The following is a 22,070-nucleotide window of genomic DNA, read 5'->3' on the forward strand; positions in this document are numbered from 1 at the left end:
ATTAACCCGCAAACAGGCGGGTGTCTGGTGTCAAGATACAGACATCTGCTGACCATCCATTTAATCTCAACACTCAACAAGTAACCGGCTCTCTCTTAAAGTAAAGTATTTCAAACGAGCACGAAACTGAGCTACTCGATATCCGCACAGTTAGTTAACGTTGTACTGCAGCAGCCCTCGTGTCAGGGACCATACAACGAGCATCCCTCTGTCCTCTAATGACTTACTTAGACACAATGACATTTCAGCTAGGTGTGCACGTCAGGGGTCCCCGACCCCACACACACGCACACGCGCGCACACACTCACACACACACGCGCGCGCGCGCGCACGGGCCGAGGGTCGTGCGGTGAGCGTCATAAGCCTGTGGCAGCGCTGGAGCCGAGCGGAAACCCCTCCCGAGTCCCAGCTCGACTCCTCCAACCCAGTCAAAGAAAAGAGGAATACCGAGGAATCAGGAAACGCGGACAAACACCACAATACACCTTTACAGTAAGAAGGTTTGCTGTTCCATCGCATATGCGGTGTCGTTGGCAGGCGGGCGGCGTTTGGCGCGGCGCGGGGCTCGGTTACGCGCGTTTGCGTTCAATTGTTTTGCTGTTTTTCCAGAGGAAAAGGCCAGGCAGCATTAGCAGGGCAGCGCTAGCGGCGGCTAACGTCCCAGCAGCACAGGAAAGCCAGTGAACGCGTTCAGTAAGCCTGTAATATATGCTCTGCAGTCTGTCATGTGTCGCGTAAATGTTATTAATGCCGTTTATGGATGCGTGAGGTGGTGTTATATGCGAAAACAAAGCGAAGTCGCCCGCCACTGCTTTTAAACTTTTGACAACAGCGGTGTAACTGGTGCTGTGCAGATAACCAGCTATACTGCGGTTTACTCAGCTTGACAAATCGCTTTATACGACTGTGTAATGTTATTCTGTCAGTCTGTGTCCGGGGGGATGCTGAGGAGGGCTTCTCGTGTCTATGGAAATCGGTCATTCCTTTGAATCGCGTTAGGGGAAATCTACAGTTTCCTCTTTTATATGATAATCATAAACTATTTAAATGAATCAAGTTCAGTTATGGCATCAGAGATACTTTGATATATGTAGTACTCGATGGACATCAACGTTTGTGAACAAGATCGTGTTTAATTTGCACGCTATCTTAACTTTTTTTGTTAAGTGTGCTTGTGCTGGTTTTGTTTATTATTATTTTTTTAATAGCTTGCTTTCGTATTTTGGTATAATGCAGTGACTTTTTTAGTTTTATATGCCACAATCCAAATGTGCAAACACATTGTGTGGCCACTACATGCTTAGAACATATATGCATGTGTTTTAATAAAGTAAATCACAGTTATTTGACTGATTCCAAGTCTGTTGTGGTCTGTTTGTACCATTGACAGCTCGGAGTCTAACTAGTGTTTTGGATTTGAACAGTGTTTTGGACTCGGAGTAACATGCTGTTCATTTCCTGCGGGAAAGCTGTCACAACCACTGGGCTGAGACCCAGCGAGTAACTTTTTAGTAATAAAACAGGTGGTAAGAATCACCCAGAAGGCATTTACCCAGATTGCAATGGAAGAACACCCAATATCAGTCTCTGATCCGCCATTATGTTAACATAAAGAGACGTTGGTCAAAAGCAGCTGACTTTGTTTACGTGTGGAGTTTGGTGTCCCGTTCTTGAGACGCTCATATAGAGGACACGCATTCCTCCGCTGGTGTGCTCAGAAGTGCTATTCAAGCAGTTGTGCCCCCACAGAGCTGTTCTGTAGCACACAGCAAATCCTTGTTGAGCTAAACTCCCACTGATGTGCATTAACCAGCCTAATTGTGTTATGGGTGAGAGAGGATTATACAGCACACTGGTTATTTTACAGCTCTATGATGTTTTTTTAATAGATGGCTCAGGCTTTTGCTTTTGAGCTATCATTGAATTCACTAAATACTAGGTAATAGTATTTTTATATATATATATATATATATATATATATATATACATATACATATACATATATATATATATATATATATATATATATATATATATATATATATATATATATATATATATATATATATATATATATATATATATATATATATATACATATATATACATATATACACATATATATATATATATATATATACATATATATATATATATACACATACATATATATATATAATATATATATATATATGTATATATGTATATGTAGTTAATTTTTATTATAATGTCACACTTAACCACTTTATATTGCTAATATATCAGAATAGGCCAAAAAAAATCCATATTGGCCAGCCACTAGAAATATGCATTTATATACTTACTTTTTTCTATTGATAATGTGAAATGGATTTACAGCATGAACTCAGACCCGCAGAGAGCCAGAGAGGGTTAAAATTGAGCTTATGTTTGGACCAAGCAATCGAACCAAGTGTCAAAACATGTAATGAATCTTCATGTTATGAAATCATATTTCCTCAAAGACCATGTAACACAGATTTTTAGATATAGCACATTGTGAAGTGAATATGATATAGTGGATAAAACTTTTGCTCGTGTTTCCAGCGACATTCTGTCTGAATCGCTGAATATGAGAAAGTGTTAAAGTGATTATATTCTATGACTAATAATGTAAATCGTCTTTATTCTTAGCAGAGATACTAAAAACAGCTAAAAGTTGCTCTTTGCAACGGACTTTGCATTTTAGTGACCTTATATTGTGAAGTGCTCCTTTTTTCTGTCAGAAATAAGTCTAGCCACCTTCTATCAGGAAGATATCGAACTTGCATGTAATATGTTTATTGGCATGCAAAAATATTAAGAGATGATTTTGAGTCAACATTCTTAGCATATTTATATTTAAGCAAACTTCCTAAATAGTATATCTGTCAAGAGCCGTCACCTTTGGTAGTGTTAGTCTGAACAGTAACTGTTACAGGAAACCAACAATAGCTGTTGCTGTCAAATTGATCAGAAATATCCATCTCACTGACCCCTTTGGTTTCTTCTTGTGGTTAACTGACACAACTTACTCGCCTCTTGTAGTCTCCTGGTTAACAAACTAAAAAAATGGCTTTAAACTTTGGTATGTTAATGGAAAAAAATATCCCGCGCAAGACAGACCTTTTAACTGGCTTACTTTTTATTGTGTCATCCAGTTAACAAACTAAATAATTACTGTGAACTTTGGTATTATAACTAAACATAAAATAGACCTTTATCTTCCTTATTTTTTTTTTATTATGCCAATAATGCCATTTTTATTATTGCATTTCCAGAGCACTAACAGCCACAAACAAGAATATCATATAATGAGAAGTAACAAAGTTGTTCGCACACAATTGCCTTAATCACTTTTAGTGGCAAACATCCTCAAAAGAGTTGCCTTTCTGTAAGCTACTTAATGAATCGGTGGTCTATAAGCTAAACGTGAGCTGTGTGGATGAAGGGGAGCAGAAGGCATGCGCTCTCATATAAGAAGGTTATTAAGGGCTTTGTGAAGTATTAAACTACATTACTAATCTCCGTAATTAAACAACCTTCTGCTTTACAACAGAATATGAACATGGTCGTCACAGTTGGATAGTAAAAGCGTTTAGTTTTAACTGTAGAAGTTTTATAATACTATTGTTGTGTTTCTCTGTTTGGTGCATTGTCAGACATTAGCCTGAAGGCACACATACCTGAAGTTGTTCTCATTTTTTTGTAGTTGCTTAGAAAGGAACTGGAGGTGTAAAAATGTAGTTTTGTGTTACAGGCTTTGCTTTCAGTTCAGCAGCCATTGACCGTTTTAGGTGTGTTTTCTTAACTGGCTTGAGTTTATAACTTTTGTGGGTATCAGCCGGTCGTCACACAGGAAGTCTGTTTTCCCTTGATTCGCACTCGATAAACGGCATTCTCTTTTAATTAACCTGCATTAGAAAACCTGGCATAAATGTTCACCGGTTTAAGGCATATTTCTCTGTTTCACTTGCACGCTCTGGTCGGGGTAGGTCATGTAGCAGAATGTAGACGTGTTGATAACAAGGTAAGACTGCTTTATGATGCTATTGTTACGTGGTTATTTTAGATCGGGCTTTGAGGTGTACATAGATTTTGTCGTTTGTGATCTTGTCTGCTTTCTCTATTGTGCATAACATCTTGTCTGGTAAAAGGTATCTTGTCTTACTGGGAAGTAATAGAAGTTGACTATTTTGTGAAATAAAAATTTGATTGTGTTCAACAGCCTTTTTAATTGTCATTTGTTTAGCTGCTTCTGTAGGGTGTCAAATCAAGCAAGCAAATTAAGGGCTTTAGAAAACTAAACCTGTCTCAACAATTGTTAAGTGTAATGTTATGAAGTTTATACCTGCATTTTTATATATATTTTATACAATATACAGGGGTTGGACAATGAAACAAACAGTGGGGGGCAGAATTCAGTAGTGAGACAGCTCTGGTAAAAAAGCTGTTCCTCAGTCTACTTGTTTTTGTCCGGGGGAATCTGAATCGCCTGCCGGATGGCAGGAGGAAAAACAGTTTGTGGGCAGGGTGAGAGGAGTCCTTAAGAATACTGCGTACTCGACACAAACAGTGTTTCTTCTGAATGTCCTCAATGGATGGAAGTGGAGTTCCTGTGATGCACTGGGCAGTTTTCACCACCTGCTGAAGTGTCTTACGCTCAGCAACAGAGCAGCTCCCATACCAGACTGTGACACAGTTCATTAGGATGCTCTCTATTGTGCAGCGATAGAAGTTCACCAGGATGGCTGAGGACAGCTGGTTCTTCTTAAGTTTCCTCGAGGAAGAAAAGACGCTGATAAGCCTTCTTGACCAGGCTGGAGGTGTTGGTGGTCCAGGACAGGTCTTCAGAGATGTAGGTTCCCAGGAACTTGATGCATGAGACTGGCTCCACAGCAATCCCATTAATGTGGATGGGATCATGCGTGCCTCTTCTCGCCTTCCTGAAGTCCACAATGAGCTCCTTGGTTTTGGTGGTGTTAAGGAGCAGATTATTGTCTTTGCACCACGTGGCCAGATGATGGACCTCCTCTCTGAAGGCTCATCGTTGTTGCTGATGAGACCGATTTCTGTAGTATCGTCTGCAAACTTGATGATGGACTTAGATCCAAACACAGGCCTGCAGTCGTGGGTGAAGAGGGAGTAGAGGAAGGGGCTCAGCACACAGCCTTGTGGTACTCCAGTGTTGAGAGTAACCGTAATGGAGCAGATGTGGCCTGACCTAACATGCTGAGGTCTGTTGGTCAGGAAGTCCATAACCCAGTTACACAGTGAGATGTTAATGTCAAGATCTCTGAGTTTGGTAATTAACTTAGAGGGTATGACAGTGTTGAATGTTGAGCTGAAGTCAACAAACAGCATCCGTGCGTAAGTGTTTTTATTGTCTAAGTGTATTCCCCAAAAGCGCTCCTATTGCCTTGATAGGCATACTGGTGGGGATTCAGTGTGGAAGGCAGAGAGTCCTTCAGATGTGACAAGACTAGTCGCTCAAAGCACTTCATAACGACGGGTGTGAGTGCTACAGGGCGGTAGTCATTTAGGCACACTGGGCTTGAGATTTTCGGCACTGGCACAATGGAGGTGGATTTGAGGCATGTTGGCACAGCTGCTTAGGCAAGGTACATGTTGAAAATCTCTGTGAATACCCCAGCAAGCTGCTCTGCACATGCCCGTAGTGCACATCCAGGGATACCGTCTGGTCCAGCACCCTTGTGTGCGTTAGTCCGGCTCAGTGCGGATATATATATATATATATATATATATATATATATATATATATATATATATGATGTATATATATATATATATATATATGTATGTCTGTTATTAGTCTGTTATTAATTACTCACCTTCATGTTGTTCTAAACCCACAAGACCTTCATTCATTTTTGGATCACAAATTAAGATATTTTTGATCATTCAAGACCCCTAAAAGTAGTAAGGACATGGACAAAATTATCTTTGAATCACTGATGTCAAATGGATTTTAAATACGTCCTTACTACCTTTCTGGGCCTTGAACGTGGTAGTTAACTGCAGGGTCAGAAAGTCTATTATATCAAAGTCATATCAAAGTCACCTGGTGTGACCAACACGCTTAGTACTGTTCATTTTTAATGTTAACCGAATATCAACCTGTAAAATGTGAAAGTCTCTTAAAATATCAAATAATTTATGACAGCACCATGTTAGTTCAGGTTGTAGTGTCATGTGGTGTGACTCCAAAACTTAATGACAAATTTATAATATATGATAGTTAGATATATTATATATGTTAGTAAAAAATAAATAAATAAAATAAATAATGAAAAAAAAATCATTGAAATTCAGATATGTACACTCACATGCTGTCGTCATGTAAGAAAAATTGTTACAAGCCATATGGCATTTTAGAGTCATTGAATTTAAACTTTATATATAATGATAAACCATATAAAACTATCTAAAGAATAGAGTTTTGCACATGTGTTCATACGCTTCAACTAACCGGTCATTATCTCTACCCACATCTTCTCTTAACAGCAGTAACAATGCAGACCTAAGCAGCACAGCCCGTTGAACGAGAGAGAGCAAGAGAGAGAGAGAGACAGAAAGAGAGAGAGAGAGAGAGAGAAAGTGCGTGCCTTTCGAGCAAGATGGGGTTCGGCCAGGACCTGCGCAACTCCCACGAGGGTCTGGTGAAGCTGCAGGACTGGGAGCTGAAGCTGCTGGAGACGGTGAAGCGCTTCATGACCCTGCGGGTGAAGAGCGATAAGGAATATGCATCTCTCCTGCTCAACATCAGTCAGCAGGTGGACAAGCATGACAACTCCTCTCAGATTAACTATGTCAGTACGGTCTCCAAGGTAATAACCCACAGCTTCGTTACGGATTGGCAGGTGGAGCTGATGTTTAATGTAACCTGCTTTCTGTAACCTGCCGTCTCTGTTTTATCTCGTCATTTCTCACACTCACTCACCCACATTTCTTATTCTATCTTTTTGTATCTTGGTATGTGGTTTTTGTTATCAGTCGTGGACTCACATGGTTCAGCAGACGGAGCAGTTGAGCAAGATTATGAAGTGCCACGCTGAGGAGCTCAACTCAGGACCTCTCCACCGACTCACAATGATGATCAAAGACAAGCAGCAGGTGAAGAAGAGTTACCAGAGCCTCCACCAGCAGATCGAGTCGGAGATGCACAAGGTGAGCCTTTTTTTATACATTCAGAGAACACCAGTGGCCCTGTTTACCCCTGGTATGAAGACACGTTTTCATTAACCCGAACACAAGTTGATGACATTAATTTGATACACCACCCCAAAATGAAAATTTTGCCAATAATCACTTAAGCTCAGTTTATACATCTGCATCAAACCTTCGCCATAGCCTACGCAGAAACGCACAGGCTTAAACACTGATGTGCACCTCTACAAAAATTGAAGTGAATTCTACACGGACCGCAAGCGCTGTGATTGGTCTGCCAGAACCCCTCCCTTCGTATGTAGTTGAGTTTTGTCTGTTTTTATGATCGCTTTTATATATTTTAATGTTAAACCTTCTTATTTAAAATAAACTAAGCAATGGTATTATACATCAGTAGTTGTCTGCAACAATTCATGTTGATCTGCTATGGTACATGACTGAAAGAATGTAATCTTCTCCTGTTGCATTGTTGTCTTCTTTTGTTAGGCCTGTAACACTGCAGACTAGCGCTCCGCATGTGTCCAACGCAGAAGTATAAATTGGCCTTTACCCCCAAGTTATTCCAAACCTGTAAAAGCATTGTTTGTCCTTGGATATTTTGGATGAAAACTAAGAGGCATGTGACTGGTTTATTGACTGCCAATTAAACTACACTGACAAGCATCCAGTAAATTATGAAAAACATTGTCAGAATACTCCATCTGCCATCAGTGCTTCAAATCTATATTTGAACGGGAATACTTTTTGTATGCCAAGATAATAAATATAACAACTTTATTCAATAATTTGTCTTCTCTTTGTCTCCAAGATAAAAACTATGTACAGTCTTCTATCAGCCGCATTAACATTTTCTTCATGCATTTACTCTTTAACTTAAATAAAAACAGAGCATCCTTGTGGACCGACTGACACAGAACAGCATACGTAGTGCGTTCAGTGGATATTCTTCAATACGGAGATACGGTGATTGCAGAGAGGAGAAAGCGCAGAGGAGACTAAATAAAGTTTTTCTTTGTGTACAAAAAGTATTCTTGTCACTTCCTGACGTTCAGACTGAACCACTGATGGTAGATGTATTCAACGGGCAATCGTTTTCATCTAAAATATCTTAAAACTGTGTTCAGAGGACAAACAAAGCTTTTACTGTTTTGAAAAGACATGGGGTTAAGTGGTTAATGTCACTGAATACTGATTCATTTCAGGGGGAGTGTCCCCTTAAATACAGATCTAAATGGTGTATAAGTCATGTCAAGCACTTCCAGAGGTAATGATAAATACATTCAAGCAATTGCTTTTGTAGAATAGACACTCTCGTGGTTGAATGTATTTTAAAAATCGCAAAATGGCTGCCTATACTTGCCCCTCTATGAGCTAATGTGAATGTTATAGGGTGCGTTTTGATAGTGACAATCAATTCCTACCTAAAAAACAGATTATTATTGAAATCCGCCATTTGTACTTGCTTCTGAGCAATGACTTTATTCATTGAGTTATATTTGTTTGTTGCCTTCAGTTATATCGTGAAAGTGATGTAGAGTGTGACAAAATCTGTGAAGAACAGGTGTAAATGGTAATCAGGCTCAGCTGACCAGTTGTGATTAGATCACTGAATATACGTCATAATACCAGGTTTAAACAGGACCAGTGTGATGAATGAGGTTTAACTTGGCTTCTGTCCTTCACAGGTAACTAAAAACGATCTTGAGAAGTTGAAATGCACCTACAGGCAGTTAACTAAGGACGCTGTTTTAGCAAGAGACAAATACAAGGAGGCTGTTGTAAAAGGTGAGCTGTTTATTTATTCTCTCCTTGTTTTTTCAAATCATAAATATTCGTTTTGTCATGAATCCGATAAATAAAATGTCTGTCACAAAGCAATTATTTTTTCTTCAGTCAAATAAATGAAAAACGAGCTCTGGTATCCACATTCAGTGACAGGAAGTAAAGGTCAGTGTCTTAAAGGGATAGTTCACCCAAAATAAATTACCTGTGGATTCCAAACCTGATGAGCTTTGTTCATCTTCAAAGATTAAGTCTTACAAAAAGGATTCTTAGACAGCAAGGAAAGAACCATGATCAAGAGGCTAGTAAGGACATCAGTAAAATAATCCATTTGACTACCGTGAGCCAACCGTAATTTTCTGAAGCTAGCAACAAGAAGACTTCTTGTGCACAAAGAAAACAAAAGTAATGACTTCCCAATAATTTGTCGTCTCCACGTCACCCGCTCACTATTTTGGAGTGTCACACACATAACCAGTGTGTGCTGTTCTGTGTGTCGTGTACATGCATTGCATACATTGTTTACTCAAAAAGTATTCTCATAGCTTCTGAAAATCACTGTTGAACCACTGATATCACATGGATTATTTAAACAATGTCCTTCATACGTTTGTGGACCTTGATCATGTAAGACTGTGTCAGAGAGCTCAGAATTCATCAAAAACATCTTAATTTGTGGATCAAAGATGAACAAAGGTCTTACAGGTTTGGAACAACATGAGGCTGAGGAATAATGACAGAATTTACATTTTGGGTGAAACGACCCTTTAGTCCATACTGTGTCTGCAGTAACTGCATTGGATTCAAAGCCGCTTCAAAGCTAAGGGCGTTCCATCATTCATCACTTTGTGGATCTCACATGACCCAAAAGTGTGAAATGTTGAGAAACTTACAAGTGTAAGACAAATCAATCAAATTGGTAGGTGGAACTTGGTTGTAAAAATGATAAAAAAACGCTTTTTATCAAAATTGTATGTAATAGACAACACAAATTAACAATCGCAATTGTTAATTTGTGTTGTCTATTACATAGGGGCACTACTAAACAGACTTTTAAAAGTTTGATTTAAAATGCAAAGTATCATTTGAGAAAAAGTACAGGAAACAGAAAATTTAAATGAATATTTTTGCTATTAATCGCATACTCTCATATTGTTCTGAACTCGTATGCCTTTAAGTAGACTAGAGTCCCAGGTGCCAAGACCACAAGTGTTGGCCATCACTCACAAATGACACTGAAATGACTTTATTGTGCCATTAATAATTCATTGAATTAGTTTGTTTTAAAATAAAAAGAGAATTGTTACTGTATTGTGCACTGTAGGTCTCTAATGTCCACCCTAGGGCCCGGTTTCATAGACAGGGCTTAGCTTAAGCCAGGATTAGGCCATAGTTCAGTTTAAGTAGTTTTTTATAAACATGCCTTGGAAAAAAAACAAAAGGCACTGACGTGTTTTAAGATCAGTCTGTGAAAGTTTCTTTCAGTTAAAACAGCTCAGATTTACATTTATTCTAGGACTAGGCTTAAGCTTTCTTTATAAAACCAAGGGAAAATGTCTAATTTTGGTTGCCTTTTACTTGCCTTCACATTACACTATATTTTTGATTAGTTTTTATAGAGCCTTTCCCCATTGTCTTTTGATCAGTGGTTCTATACCCCATTGTCAAAGACAATATTTTAAGGGCTCTTTAAGGTATATTTGGTACTACTTTTAAAATAAAAAAATGTTGGTTTCTGATACTAAAAGTGGCAGCATTTGAAATGGAAAATCAGTAAAATAATTATGGATTGTTCAATTAATAAAATTCCATAACTTCACACCAATTCATTTACATGCAATTGTTTACCCTACAAAAAAATATTTTTCTTTCAGACCTAATAAAAAATAATTTTATATGTATGTATATATATATATATATATATATATATATATATATATATATATATATATATATATATATATATATATATATATATATATATATATATATATATATACATACATACATACATACATACACACACACACACACACACACACACACACACACACACACACACACACACACACACACACATTTACATTTTTCACAGCTTATTTATAGCTTGCACAGCTTTCACAACTCAAGCTGGTGTTCAGGGGATTTCGCCTTTCATCTCACCGGCACAACAACTTTTCTCTCTCCTGCAGGCAAGGAGACTGAGAAAGCTCGTGAGCGTTACGACAAAGCCACCATGAAACTGCATAACCTGCACAACCAGTATGTGCTAGCGGTGAAAAGCGCACAGCTGCATCAGGAGCACTATCACGAGACTGCACTGCCTCTGCTGCTGGACTCCCTGCAGAAGATGCAGGAGGAGATGATCAATGCACTGTGAGTCACTTCTGGGCTTTTTACACTAGGCCTTCCTGTAGCTCACACAGTAGCACAGCTGAGAATCATTTCAGTCTGTCCATTAGTTTTCAAATACAAATACAATAATGCATCTTACAACTGAATCCTTAAGTACAAGTGGATTCATAAGTAAAACTGTACATTGTTACTGAACTGTACTGTTATCTAAATGATCATTTTGAGGTTGATCTACTTTTCTAGATGTAGGAAGGAACTTTACTGTTTAACTGACCTGAAACCTACTGATCTGCTGTGCAATTTAGTTTGAACATTTTTGTAATTAAGTTTTTTTTTTTTTTTAGACAAAAAAAACAAACATGCGGCTGTAATGATAAAAATAGTCTAGAATATTCATTTCAGGATCCCAACAAATATAAGTTCAGTGTTGGTTAGACATATACTTGTCAATAATTTATTTTAAATACTATAAATGCAGTAATATTTAGAAAAATTCTGTTAAAATGTTTTAAAAGGCAGTTCACAAGTCACGTGATATTTTATGAATCATTCTAATATGCTGATTTTATGCTCAAGAAATATTGCTTATTCATATCAAGGTCAAAAACAGTTGTGCTGTTTAATATTTTTCCCTTTTTTAGGATTCTTTAATGAATAGAAAGTTTAAAAAATGGCATGGCACTTTAAGTAAATTTTAAGTACATGCCACTTTTAATCAGTTTAATGTGTTCTTACTGAACAAAAGTAACTTTTTCGAAAAATGCTTAACCAAATTTATGAACAGTAGTTCATACATGTGATCCTGGACCACAAAACCATTCCATTGATGTATGGTTTGTTAGGATAGAATAATATCCTGCCGAGATACAGCTGTTTGAAAATCTGTAATCCGAGGCTGCAAAAAAAATCTAAATATTGAGAAAATCACCTTTAAAGTTGTCCAAATGAAGTTCTTAGCATCGCATATAACTAATCAAAAATTAGTAAATGTACATAATATCTTCATTGAACATGATCGTTGCTTAATATCCTAGTGATTTTTTTGGCATAAAAAAAATAAATCATTTTGATCCATACAACGTATTGTTGGCTATTGCTACAAACATACCCATGCGACAGGGTCACGTGTGTAAGCATTGTACGGTTTAATAACAGCATACCAATTATAGCATATAATAGATATATGTGCAGTTAAATGGGTTTTGCACACGTAAGCTTTTAAGCACGGACATGAGAATACAGCTTCCTCTTGAACTGTGGAGGGCAGTGTAGTGCTTGCATTGTTCTGTGTCTGGGTCTTGTGAACGCTTTGGACCGCCACGCGTACTAAAATCTTTTCTTGTAGACCTTGCACAACCAGAGCAGCTACACTAAAAACCTTACTGCATGATGTAGACCCAATCCAATATCTCATAGCTGTCAGAGGATTAGCGGGGAACAGAAGTGTCTTTGGGGTTTTTTTTTTTCTTAAGCTGTTTTTTAATCACAGAGTTTGCGGTAATCTGAAGTGGAGGTTAATCCACACAAAGGAAACATTTGCAAGAGCCTTCTGGGATTGATTTAAAATCCACCGCTCCATTATATATGACCATTCAGTGTGGGTCAAACAACCATACAGAACTTTCTTCAATGCTAGACATAAAGTGAGGGAAAAGTTATATATTTAGAACTACTGATTAGCCGAGCGTGACCCATAAATTGTGCAGGCATATTTGTAGTCAAAAAAATCAGTTATTAAATAATGATTGTGTTCCATGAAGATATTTTGTTCATTTCCAACCATAAATGTATCAAACCTTTAGATAAGTAATATATCTTGCTAAGAACTTCATTCAGTGTATTGTAACAAACCATTTATCTTTGAAAAGTCTGTTTAACCAGCTTTCAGATGATGTATAAATCAAAAAAAAAAACCACACGTATGACCCTTAAGTTTTTGTGGTCCAGGTTCACAAATGATCAATAATAGATTTGTAGTTTGCATAATCAGAAGAATAATTGGTTCGTTCAAAACCCTTTCTTTTAAGTATGAGCTCAATAGGCACCACTAATGTTAATAATAATCCAAGTAGATTAACTCATATCAGTGACATGGTAAAATCATAAATGCATACAATCAATGATTTCTTTTTTTCATTCCAGTAAGGGTATTCTGGAGGAGTACAGTGAAATCACCAGCCTGTTAACAGATGAAATAGTAAAGGTCCACAAAGAAATACACACTTCCATCGACCAAATCGATCCACTGTCAGAGTATGACAACTTCATCGAAGTTTATAAGTAAGACAATTCTGAATAAAAATGCTAATTGATTATAATGTCTGATTAATTGCTATCAAAGTCTTTTTTTTTTTTTTTTTTTTTTTTTAAATAATAATGTCAATAGTACATTTTAAATATATTGTTGTATATTTGTCAGAATGTGAAATCTTATTTTCCCAACAGATCACCAGAAGCCAAAGAACCAAATGTAGAATTTGATGCAACGCTATTAGAAGAAACCGAGAATCTTCAAGCAAATGAGATTCTGTGGAATAACTTGACAGCAGACAGTTTACAAGCAATGTGAGTTGCTCATTTCTCAGTCATCGTCACTTGGGTATTAGATGCAAGATTTGCAAGAATGCTTCAATCCCTATATTTGGTACACAGAGTTATTTTTTTAAGCTACAAGTTTTAAGTAGTAGACCGTATATGGTAAATAACATAATAACAATGTGTGTTTAACTGATCTCAGGCTGAAGTCCAGCTCAGAGGAGCTGCTCCTAACCCAGCAGAGTCTACGCAGCAAAGAGGAGCTCATGCTGGACCTGGAGAACAAAATCGAGGAATCTACCAAAACCTATGAGAAGAAATCCGAGTGAGAATGAACCTCATTTAACCACCGCACAGAATATACTTCTTTTTTTCATGCAATAACTTGGTTTTAAATTGTGCTTGGTGTTAACTGCTGGAGGAATACCAGAGGAAATATCTAGCCAGTATTTTTGGTTTGCAGTGTTCGTTTACAGTAGCTGTGTTTTTAATTCAGGACAAGTAATTCTACAATATCAAGCAGCAGGGGATTTTTTTATTTATTTATTTTTTACTGAAACCATTTCTTGACTGAATTTCCATTCGTGGTCATTCCTGCTGCAGTGCTCTCTCTGTGTTAGCTATAACAATGGATGCAGTAGTGGAGTGTGGAGAACTCAAGTGTTTCCATAGAGATTCATTAGGTTGAGCAGACCGATCCGTGTTGACCTCAGCACCTCTGTGAAGATGAAAGGGCTCGGACTGATGGAGCTCACTGAACTGTGCTGTTGTGCTGGCTAGATGAGGATTTGTCCAGCTTCAGCACATTCTTTAAGGTCTGCTGGGTAATCCAGTACAAGAGATGCTGATATAATCACCTCTGCAAATGGGCGGCAGTGCTGCTCTGCTCTACACCTGAATTTTCCAATACCACTTTAGCCAACTAAACTTTATGCTGGTGTATGAAGGAATTTATAGACATTATATTTCACATTTCACTTTTTTTATTCACGTTTGTCCTTACGTGTCTTGGTCGTGGATGACATTTCAAATTTGCTCTAGGATACTTTTAGAAATGGTGTATTACTGAGCCAATTTTCACTATGGAAAGCAAGTTCATGACGTTCTGTCTCTGTGCGGTGTCAAAATAAACGTGATGCTGGTTCACTTTGCTAATTAGTGCATGCATTTACTATTGACACATTTAGTGTATTTTGCAGTAAAATTGGTTGAAGAAATAACCCCGACAGCGCTTCTGCCTCTGACGTAACGTTCAGACAAACATCCTTAAAAAGAGATTAAAAGGAAGCGTTCATTGTGGATTGAGCTGCGTGATCTCTCTCTTTTCAGCGTGGTGTTGTTACTCAGTCAGAAGCAGTCTCTGGAGGAGTTGAGACAGACGGTCCAGCTGCTGCGCTGTTCGGAGGCCAAACTGATGGCACAGAGAGAACTACTAGAACAGAAGATGCAAGAGAACGAGGGCAAAGAACCTCCGCCTGTCGTCAATTATGAAGAGGATGCCCGCTCAGTCAACTCAATGGTAAGGCAATTCTTAGAGCTGCTTCCTATAATAAGTGTTTATGTTCAGACTATTTAGTAACCCAGTACCTGCGTAGAAGTATCTCCTTCTACATTATTCTTGTGCAAGACGCACATAGTACTGTTTATTAACTGCTAGAAAGCCAAAAGTTACGGACTGCAGCTTTAAATATTGTTTAAAAGATTTTTTTTTTTTTTACATATATATATATATATATTTTTATTTTTTTACCAAATATATTTGATTTCAAAATTGTCTCTACAAGATTTTTTTTTTTTTGCCGATATACCACTAACAGGCACCAGATGCCATCAAAAAAAAAAAAAGTAGACATTTATAACCGATAATTTTATCTGTCAATATTCCTAATATCACAGGAATAACCACAAAATATGGAATCGTGAGACTTGGACCTTTCTGATGATATGTATTTTGTCAAGATTATAAAAAGTTTTGATTGTAATTGTCGTTGTAATACGATACTTGACTCCACCCACTAAGGGGAAGACACTGTTTTGAAGTACCACATCCATGGTAAAGCAATGTGTGATTAAAAAATGTTTTTTGCAGCATACATTCTGAGGTGTGAAGCTTTTGAATCATATAGAATTTATGATGATTTTTAAAATATGTGATAGAGAAAAAAGACGACAAATAAAAGAGCGCCAGTGGGCCCACTGGTGGACCGGTGACACTTAATGAAAACTAGTACCAAGTCCGGAAAGAAAAACACTGACAACAGAACAGAACGGACAAAAGTTTGTAAATGGAGTCAGTTTACATAATTTAAAGACATTAAAACATAAGATCAATATTCTATTGCATGCTCTTGATTCCTAATTGCTCACTCAGCACTCAATTTTGACTAAAACTAAATTACACAAAAATATCATATATAGTGTTTTCCTACATTTTTGCATCAAAACTTCCCTGAAGTACTGTGCCGCTGCACTAGAGCAGCTCTAAATCTGCCCTGTGCCATAAACTGATAGGATTGTTTTCTGTAACAAATTGGCTAGAAAGGAAATATATCTAAATAATTACAACTATATCAACTTGGAGTACTAACTGTAGCAGAATTAATATTACAGTCAACTACTCTGTTTGTCCAGCAAACATTCAATGATATTTGTTGTTGTGTTGTAATGGTTTTTGTTGCCGTGGTACACAGACATCCCAGACACCCTGTCCAGTTGTTAGGCATGGGGTCTGTTGGGTTATTTAATAAATATATCAAATAATCATGTATGCAAATTGTACAACAGGTGTGTGTGTGTGTGTGTGTGTGTATATATATATATATATATATATATATATATATATATATATATATATATATATATATATATATATATATATATACATACACACACACACATCTATACACATCAATATTAGTTGTGTAATGGAGGTATAGTTTTATTTGACATGCTGCTGGTGTTGAAGTTTGCTGAAGAGGGCAGTGTGTTCCCAGTTTTATTTTTTTTTCTAGTGCATTGATGCACAGAATGATGCATTTTGATTGTTTTAAAGGAATACTTTGCAGGGATTCGTAAATGAGATTTATTTTTTGTCTACAAAAAGTGTCTGCAAAGTTTTATTACTCCATTACTTTTATTAAATTTTATACTCCCATTCCGGCATAATAATCAAGGAAGTTTGCTGCTGTACCATGGCCGCAGCAGGTGCAGTGATATCACGCAGCTCATGAAAAGAGCCAGACCTCATGCTTGCACAGGGAGAGTGTCTTACAAGCTAGAGACTGTTTTCCACAGATATCTACATATCTAGTATCTATCATTGCACCGGCTCTTCTGTAGTACATGATGTTACTACAGAAGAGTCAAGTTTTAAATAGGAAAAATATCGCATTTTGGAATGCGATGCTACTGATCTAATTGGATTCAATAAGCTATGCTAAAAGTGCTCTCGTTAGACCCGGAGATCGACTGAATGGATTAAAAAAACCTCAATTTATTAACTCTGGGGGAGTTAGAGGATGAGCCCGTTTTCAAAAACATGCAGTGTTTCCTTAAGGTATTTTTATAATCTTTATGATTGTACTGCAAAACGTAGTAATTGAAAAATACGTTATATTTTAGGACAAAAGCAAAGACAAGGTATCGAAATTCGACACCCTCAGACACTCCATCGCTGGAATCATCCGCTCGCCCAAGTCTGTGCTTGGCTCTTCATCAGTAAGTTTTATGAGCGTATCTCCTGCTTTTTTTTCATCATCCCTTCCTCATTTTTATTTGTCCTGTTCTTTGCCTCTTTGTTTCTCCTCAGTTTTTTGATGTGATACCCACCAGTGAGAAACCGCTGGGCGAGCAAGAGTGGTATCACGGGGCCATTCCCAGGACAGAGGCCCAGGAGCTGCTGAAACAGCAGGGAGACTTCCTGGTGCGCGAGAGCCACGGCAAACCTGGAGAATATGTGCTGTCTGTGTTCTCAGATGCCCAGCGCAGACATTTCATCATTCAGTTTGCTGATGTGAGTACATGACCCCAAACATTGTTATCCATCCAAAAAGAATATTAGATTCAACAACGAGTAAATAAGGAATGATTTAAAATGATGGCGTATATGTATTTGTGTGAACTATTTGTACCTGAGTGTTTGTGTGTCTAAATACTCAGTTCTACCCCAAAATGAACATTTTGTCATTAAAATTCGACGCAAGGATATGCTGTTTTCATTCAAATAAAAGCATAAGTAAATGTATAAGACGCATCTGTGTAGTACAGCATAAGTATTCTCGTCGCTTTATAACATTATGGTTAAACCACTGACGGCAGATGGAGCGGAGTAACCCTTTTAATGCACTGGTTGTTCAGAGTCAGCTTAATTACTGTTCTTTAGAAACATGTTGCACACATCTCTTACACCGAGATCGGTGATCACATTGCACACACAGAAACATTCAGAAGCACAGTAACGTCTCGTCAGCTCTGCCCCGTGACTTTTGTTAATAAAATAGCTTTGATGCTGAATGGCTACACTATATTTGTCAGCAAGGAGGGGGAAGTAACTAAACTCACAGCTTCATTGTTTGTAGAGCGAGACGTGCAGACACAGGGAATTAGCACACACAATTATTTATTTTTATTTTATAAGCAAACTACACCGTCTAAATGAATGCATCTCTTTTTGTTTGCAGAACCAGTACAGATTTGAAGGCACTGGCTTCCCCACCATCCCACAGCTCATAGAGCATCATTACACAACTAAGCAAGTCATCACCAAGAAATCTGGGGTCGTGCTCCTGAACCCTGTCATAAAGGTGAAACATCATCTCTCTTTTCAGTTTAACTAGCTGTTCTGCTCTCACTAGAGTCATTTCATATGTCTTCGCTTCTAAAGCTATGACTATATTTCCAATACGCAGCCAGTTCCTTATTACTGATATTCGGACGGCACATTGCTCATGTTCCCTAACGTGTGCAGCTACATTGAACATTAAATTGATGTTGTGCAGTGCAGTTCAGTTCTCAAATCAACCTGTCTTGCTGATGTAAAGTCCTGTGATTTGATGTGTGTGTGTGTGTGTGTGTGCTGATTTCTGCTTGGCTACAGAAAAAGATTGTAATGGTTTAGAAAATATCAGTTTGAACTCCTTTTTTGATGTGGTCTACACCGGCTGGATTCCCCCAGGAAGTGTGTGTCTATGTGCGCATCCGTCAGGTCGGATGATTACCTGCCATGCTGTTCCTCTGATGGGTTTTTGATGACGGGGGTAAAGCACCTCATCCGAGCATGTTGACTGAAATCATAATGGTGGTGATGTTTCTGCTGCAGCATGCAAAAAAAAAAAAACACTTTCAGACCTCTGTGAATGCTGGGATGCGTTCAGGCCGTGTAAAACAGCACATGTAATTGACATAAAATCCAAAAAAGTTATAAAAGGACGAATTGTGCTTTGTCATACATTTATATCTTGACCAAATTTAAAATGCGTATTGTAACAGTTAATTGGTAAATGTCATTATGCGTTAACTGTTATAATTATTAATGAGATTGAATGATGCATTATAAGGTGCTACATCGTTATGGGTTATTATACATATGTTATACATATACATATGCACCTGGAACTCTATCATTTTAGCAGATTTGATTTGAGAAACATGCAAACTAAGAAAAACGTTTAGTATAGTAGCATACTAATAAACTAAATTAAACATATAAATACAACATGATTTTACGTGCAATGCGATTTTAGAAGAAGTGGGTTCATTTTTAAGTCACTGAAGAGGTTTGAAGTGCGTCTGGTAGCAGAGAATGGACAAACTATGATTTGGTTTGGAGCTATTTTTGTTAGAGCAATTTTTTTCCGTTGCTTATATCTTGGCAGCCGCAGCAGCAGCACGATCGATGTTTATTATAGCCATTATGTTCATTTTTGGTCAATTTGAAAAATGGAGACACCGCTGCTTGCTTTGTTGTGTTGGGTTTTGGATTCTTACATTGAGTGCGTTATTGTTCAGGTTTGTGTTGACACTGCAGGTCACTCTTCAAGATGTTTAGAATAATGGCTCTTTAATTGATGCCATTATCGGCGTTGCAATAAATGTCTGTTCTCATTAATGCTGCTGTAAATGCATTGAGATTTTAGAAAGGCATTTTTCATCTGTGTGTGTGTTTTTAATTGTCTGAACCTCTTTGAACCCTCAAACGTAGATTGCAGTGCTACATTTGCTATTTATGCCAGTAAAAGCAGCCGGGGTCAATGTTCAATTAAACACAATGAAAGAAAATCACAGAAAATGCATGCATTTTAAAAGTAAGTGTTTTGTGGCTTTTAAGGAATATTATGGAAAATCTTCCCGCTTCACCTTTAGGAATGAAATTGTGATGGTATTATTTGCGAAATACCTCTTTGTGCATTGATGTTATCATGACAGTATACTTGTTTCTAAATACAATTGTGCATAACATACGTTTTCACGCACAAAGAAATGTTTTTAGAGATATTCCAAAGATCTATCCCACAATGTCTCTATGTAAGCGAGTGCTTTTAGAGAATGAGAGGATAATTGCATCATTATCATTCATCAGAGCAGTAGCACAGTGACTGACCCACAGGACGCTCAGCATCTCTCTTCTGTTTGTCTCTGCACGAATCATTAGTTCATTAATGAACAAGTGTCAGAAACATAATTTGCTATTTTTGTTTGTTTGCTCAGGATAAGAAATGGATTCTCAATCACGAGGATGTCATTCTCGGAGAACTCCTCGGGAAAGTAAGTGTGTATCCATTGCGCTTGCGTTTAGGAATGTTCAAAATATGTGGTTATTTTTTATAAATTATTAAGATGCAAAACATTGAATTTTACTAAGTTACAAAAGGTTTATTTTAAATAAATGTTGTTCTTTTGAACATTTAAATTCACCAAAGAATCCTAAAAAAAGTAAAAGTAAGTAATGTTTTAGTGAAAATATAAAAAAAATACAAAACAGCATGGATAATAATTAGAAATGTTTTATTTGGCAGCAAATCACATTATTAAAATTATTTCAGAATTTTAAATGCATTTAAAATGCATTTATCTTTTCAATATTTCACAATAATACTGTTTTAGTTTAGATAAAGTAAGTGGAGCCTTGGTGACTGAAAGACTTATTTAGCATAGACTCAAATAGCATATTAACTTAAGCATCATTTAGCTTATGGATCAATTAGCATGGTAAGTGGGGGAAAAAACACTGTGGTAGGAACTACAACTTTTTACAAGACACTGAACTCTGACATGACCCATTTGTAGTACTACTACTATGGTGTATGTTTCTTTTTGGTGTTTTTATTTAAATCAGTAAAATTACACACTAAGAAATGCTTTCGGACAAACGTTGTTTCAGGGAAATTTTGGCGAGGTTTTCAGAGGAACGCTGCGAGATAAAACTCCGGTGGCTGTGAAAACTTGTAAGGAAGATCTCCCACAAGACCTCAAGATAAAGTTCCTCTCAGAAGCCAGGTGAACCCACATTCATCACACCTGCTCTTTATCTCCTTCAAGAAATAATGTTTGCCTCGTTCATATTCTCCTCAAAATGAGCGATGAGATAATGCGGCCATGTCCGTATTCATTTATGCTTAACTCCACCTCTAGGATCCTGAAGCAGTATGATCACCCCAACATTGTGAAGTTAATAGGCGTCTGTACCCAACGGCAGCCCATTTACATAGTAATGGAGCTCGTACCAGGTCAGTAAACTGGATCTTTGCTTCAGCCATTAGCCACTGAAACCCTTCCTCATGTGTCATAAATTTGTTTGGGATGCTGGTGTATCTTCTAATTCATTGCATATCTGTAGCTCATTTATTTTGCCATTTTCCAACAGGCGGGGACTTTTTATCATTCTTAAGGAAGAAAAAAGAGGACCTCAAGACAAAGCAACTGGTAAAATTTGCATTAGACGCTGCTGCCGGAATGGCGTACCTGGAGCTGAAGAACTGCATACACAGGTGAGGAAAATAATGTTCCGGATGTAGCAGTCGTACAGCTTATCATAGCAAAACATGTCAGGTTAAAACCAGAAGACAAAGAGTATAAGTAATATACAAGATTTTATAAAAAAACAACTAACAAACTGCCTGTTATAGGACATTTTGGGGCACTATCTATATATCTATATCTATATCTATATATCTCTATATCTATATCTTTATATCTATATATATATATATATATA

The 22,070-nt window shown here is 37.3% G+C and overlaps 1 protein-coding gene across 3 annotated transcripts in view; it reads left to right on the forward strand.

Moving 5' to 3' along the window:
- The first annotated feature begins 334 nt into the window (after positions 1–334).
- fer (fer (fps/fes related) tyrosine kinase) overlaps positions 335–22,070 on the forward strand; it is a 31,570-nt gene continuing 9,834 nt past the window's right edge. Inside the window, exons 1-16 of one of the 3 annotated variants that reach the window (XM_043239337.1) lie at positions 336–493; positions 6,524–6,846; positions 7,013–7,186; positions 8,872–8,971; positions 11,161–11,344; positions 13,466–13,603; positions 13,769–13,888; positions 14,061–14,183; positions 15,188–15,377; positions 17,480–17,575; positions 17,667–17,870; positions 18,538–18,660; positions 20,564–20,620; positions 21,237–21,352; positions 21,488–21,582; positions 21,720–21,843. In XM_043239337.1, coding sequence (XP_043095272.1) covers positions 6,637–6,846; positions 7,013–7,186; positions 8,872–8,971; positions 11,161–11,344; positions 13,466–13,603; positions 13,769–13,888; positions 14,061–14,183; positions 15,188–15,377; positions 17,480–17,575; positions 17,667–17,870; positions 18,538–18,660; positions 20,564–20,620; positions 21,237–21,352; positions 21,488–21,582; positions 21,720–21,843 — 2,054 coding nt within the window. In that variant the 5' untranslated portion in view covers positions 336–493; positions 6,524–6,636. Of the gene's footprint in view, positions 494–575; positions 695–6,523; positions 6,847–7,012; positions 7,187–8,871; positions 8,972–11,160; positions 11,345–13,465; positions 13,604–13,768; positions 13,889–14,060; positions 14,184–15,187; positions 15,378–17,479; positions 17,576–17,666; positions 17,871–18,537; positions 18,661–20,563; positions 20,621–21,236; positions 21,353–21,487; positions 21,591–21,719; positions 21,844–22,070 lie in introns of those variants that run through there. The other 2 variants (XM_043239340.1, XM_043239341.1) reach the window with 2 other exon arrangements.

This window comes from Puntigrus tetrazona, chromosome 5, assembly GCF_018831695.1.
Source record: "Puntigrus tetrazona isolate hp1 chromosome 5, ASM1883169v1, whole genome shotgun sequence".
Lineage (NCBI taxonomy): Eukaryota > Metazoa > Chordata > Actinopteri > Cypriniformes > Cyprinidae > Puntigrus > Puntigrus tetrazona.